Source organism: Zingiber officinale, chromosome 8B, assembly GCF_018446385.1.
Source record: "Zingiber officinale cultivar Zhangliang chromosome 8B, Zo_v1.1, whole genome shotgun sequence".
NCBI classification, from domain to species: domain Eukaryota; kingdom Viridiplantae; phylum Streptophyta; class Magnoliopsida; order Zingiberales; family Zingiberaceae; genus Zingiber; species Zingiber officinale.
In genome coordinates, this window is record NC_056001.1 from 109362127 (window position 1) to 109365372 (window position 3246).

General features: G+C 40.7%; 1 protein-coding gene across 1 annotated transcript; it reads right to left on the reverse strand.

The window, feature by feature from the left end:
* Positions 1-1167: 1167 nt before the first annotated feature.
* LOC122017732 (transcription termination factor MTERF15, mitochondrial-like) lies at positions 1168-2944 on the reverse strand. The gene is made up of 2 exons (XM_042575413.1): positions 1728-2944; positions 1168-1622 (listed from the first exon to the last, which is right to left on the reverse strand). The coding sequence occupies exon 1, from the start codon at positions 2874-2876 to the stop codon at positions 1728-1730; it is 1149 nt and encodes a 382-aa protein (XP_042431347.1). The 5' UTR covers positions 2877-2944; the 3' UTR covers positions 1168-1622.
* Between the last annotated feature and the right edge of the window lie 302 nt (positions 2945-3246).

Sequence of the window (3246 nt, forward strand, 5' to 3'; positions counted from 1 at the left end):
CCATAACATCTTTATGATCACTTCACAATTAAAATTACTAGAGGTGGAAATAGGTCTTCAGGAGCAAAGCCTTTTACCTATTGCTATCTAAATTAAAGGAAGTAAGGTCCACTTTGCATTTCTTTCAACAATTATTTATGAATATAATTTATCAATTTATTGTTGATAAATGGACAAACTTTTTGACTTGAGCATATATGGATACATACACACACAGAAATGTAAATTATTGTACAGCAATTAGATAACTGATAATTGCTATCAAATTTTATCTTCTGCTCAAGTTGGTTGGGTAATCTTCTTCATCATTGTGTAATCAGGTGACATTTAAAACCCGGATTTATCACTGCAGGATTGTTGATACTGCCGGCGATCTAAATCTAGACATCCAAAAGAATGGATGGAGCTCAGCTTTAACAATTTACAAGGTTTTAATTGCCATCAGATCAATCATCAGTAATTATGATCCCTATTCTGCCCTATCCCCACAGGATGTCTAATTGATTGAAGGATGACAAACTTACTACAATGGAGCAAAAGATTAATTCTAGACGAACGCATATTCTCAGGGAAAAAAAAAACTCACTGAGCCAAGAGAGTCTTTCTTTACTCCTACCATTGACACGGGAGCGACTAACTTACTCTACAGGCAGAGTGGCCTGGCCCAATTGGATTGGACAAAGAAAAGAATTGTTAAGCTTGGACAAAGATCAGAATGGTAGCCCAAGACACAAAGAAAGAAATGGGTAGCAATAGTTGGGGGCAAAACCCATGATAAGCAGATCCGATCAGTGAGTGTGGCTGCCCTTGTCCATCCGGAGTTAGATCTCTCCTATGAGTCACCATCCCCAGTACGGGGTCTCTCCGCCTAGTCCGACTCCCTTCTACGGGCAGGTATCCAAGGCCTAGGCCTTGCTAGTCAACCTCCTAATCACTTGACGATCGACTATAAACTGACCTGTGATTTACCTCCCGTCACATAATCTAGGAACAGACCAAGACATCTGGAATGATCGTAATCATCTTTGCTACAACTAATCCTGATCTCTGTATGTGTATATCCTTTTCTCCACTTCAATTAGACCTGGAATCATATTTGTTTATCCTCTTAAACGCTGTTTTTACCCTATATCCTGATTGCAGATACTGGCCACAACTTAAGCATCATTTGTTTGAAAAATAATATACTTGAGATATTGAACAATGATCTTTGTGCCTTCAATAGTGTTCATCCTTGTAAGGATGCTTCACCAGAAAAAAATTAAACCAAATAAAATTGATGCTTCACCAGCTAATCCCTGTAAGTGTGCATCCTCACATATATCACCTAAATGTGCTCGATTGGTGAGCTATTTTCTTTCAGATCTTTTGGGGCAACAAAGAAAGATGTGTCCTTGTGTAAGCAGGTGATAGACTCTTTCCTCATGGTAAGAATATCATTTCCATAAAGCTCAATGAAGGGAATTGCAATGTGAATTCTCTATGCTCCTTCAGCTTTCAAAGATATTAAAGCTTGAAGTTAAGATTAATTATAACCTCAGCAGATGGGCAGTGTAGCCTAGCATACATCTGACTCTGATCATGCTTAAATATCTTCTCATTTAGAGTTCACCTGACAATTCCTAAAACAAATCATCGACAACTTAATCAGGTTGCAAAACAGAACGCCAAAAACTACAATAAAGATTGGTTCAATATCATTGCATGTAAGTAATAAAATAACATACTCAAATAAATTTGCAGTTTGGATTATGCCCCTTCACTTCAGCAAGTTTGGGGAGTTTATCTTTGTAAGGGAGAACAAAGCTCTGCAAGAATTTTGGATCCGGCGATGAGAAAAAGTTGTGTAGCTTGATGTTTGAAGTCCATAACCCTTCAGATTTCAATATCTTCATCAATTGAAACCGAGGAATTAACCTCTTTTCCAAACTAAATGCTAAAACGATTGGGTGGTTAGCAATCTCAGAAGGTTTAATTTCAACATCCTTGATAAAAAATTCCATCTTCCTCTGCAATACTTCTGTGGAATGCCATAAAAAGGCTGGTCGTTTCTTGAATGCAGCAGTGAAATCCGAGTTTGACCAACCAAAGCTGTGCAAGAGCTTGACTTGGACCTCAAATTTTTCCCTGCTGACCCCGTGCAGCACATCAAGGATCCAAAGGAACATTTTAGATTCACGGGGAATTCCAATCCCCTCAGCTCTATCTACCAAAGCCCGGAGGGATTCAGGATTCTGCACGATGAAGCCGGGGTGCCTTTTAATGACACGAGAAACCCGGTCTTCAGGAATACCACATTCATCCCGTAAGAAGTTCAAGTTAGGGCGTACCACATTCTCAATGCTGGTGCTCATAAACCTATTACAGCTCCGGAGATTCCTGAGGAGGATCTCCCTCGATCCAAATAAACTTTCCCAAATCTTCAATCTGGGGAGAAGCGTGTTCTGGACGTTGAGGGAAAGAATGACGGGGTGCTGCATAACGACATTGACGGCGTCAGACTCAGATAATCCCATTTCCTGCAAAATTTTAAACTTCTGAGCGAGGTTCGTCTCCACATCCCAGCAGAGGAATCCTGGTTTCCAAGTTATTATCTTTCTGAGATTAGCTCCATCAATGCCGTGAGATCTGAGAAATCCAAGAACGGCGTCGGCCTTCTCGGCGGACCGAAAACGAGGGAACGACTTGGAGACCTTGGAAGCATCGTCGGCGGAGAACCCGCATGCATTCATGAGGTACTCGACCAGGAAGTTGGGATCGGGAGAAGCGGTGGCGACTGAGGTGGTGGCGGAAGCGCCGGTGGAGAAGAAGACGCGACGGAGTTGGATCGATGGAAGGAGCGCCTGGCGGCGGACCAGGGAGTGAAGGTGAAGCATCGCGACGGCCGACCAGGTAAGCTCGCCACGAATGTAACGCAGAGACCAAATCGCAAAACCCTAATTGAAAAGCTCTTCACTTCTGGGCCAATTTCACATTTGTCCCCCTATATGTTCCGTATTTTCTTAAGGCTACCCATCAATTTCAGTTTTGCGTTACATACCAGAAAGAAAAAATAGCAAAAATTAAAAAAACCTGCTCCTTTAAATATTTAAGGTTCCATTTATTTTGCATAAAGTTTTATACTCATATAAAATAGTCTGCAAAACTATTATTTTTTTTTTTTATATAAAATATCCTTTATTTTCCAAACCCCATAGCTCGTTATACGTTTTCCCTAAATTACATAGGTGTTTTGGGAATGTTCAA

Coding starts and splice junctions, on each gene's coding strand:
- LOC122017732 (XM_042575413.1), bottom strand. CDS start 2,876: ATGCTTCACCTTCACTCCCTGGTCCGCCGCCAGGCGCTCCTTCCATCG.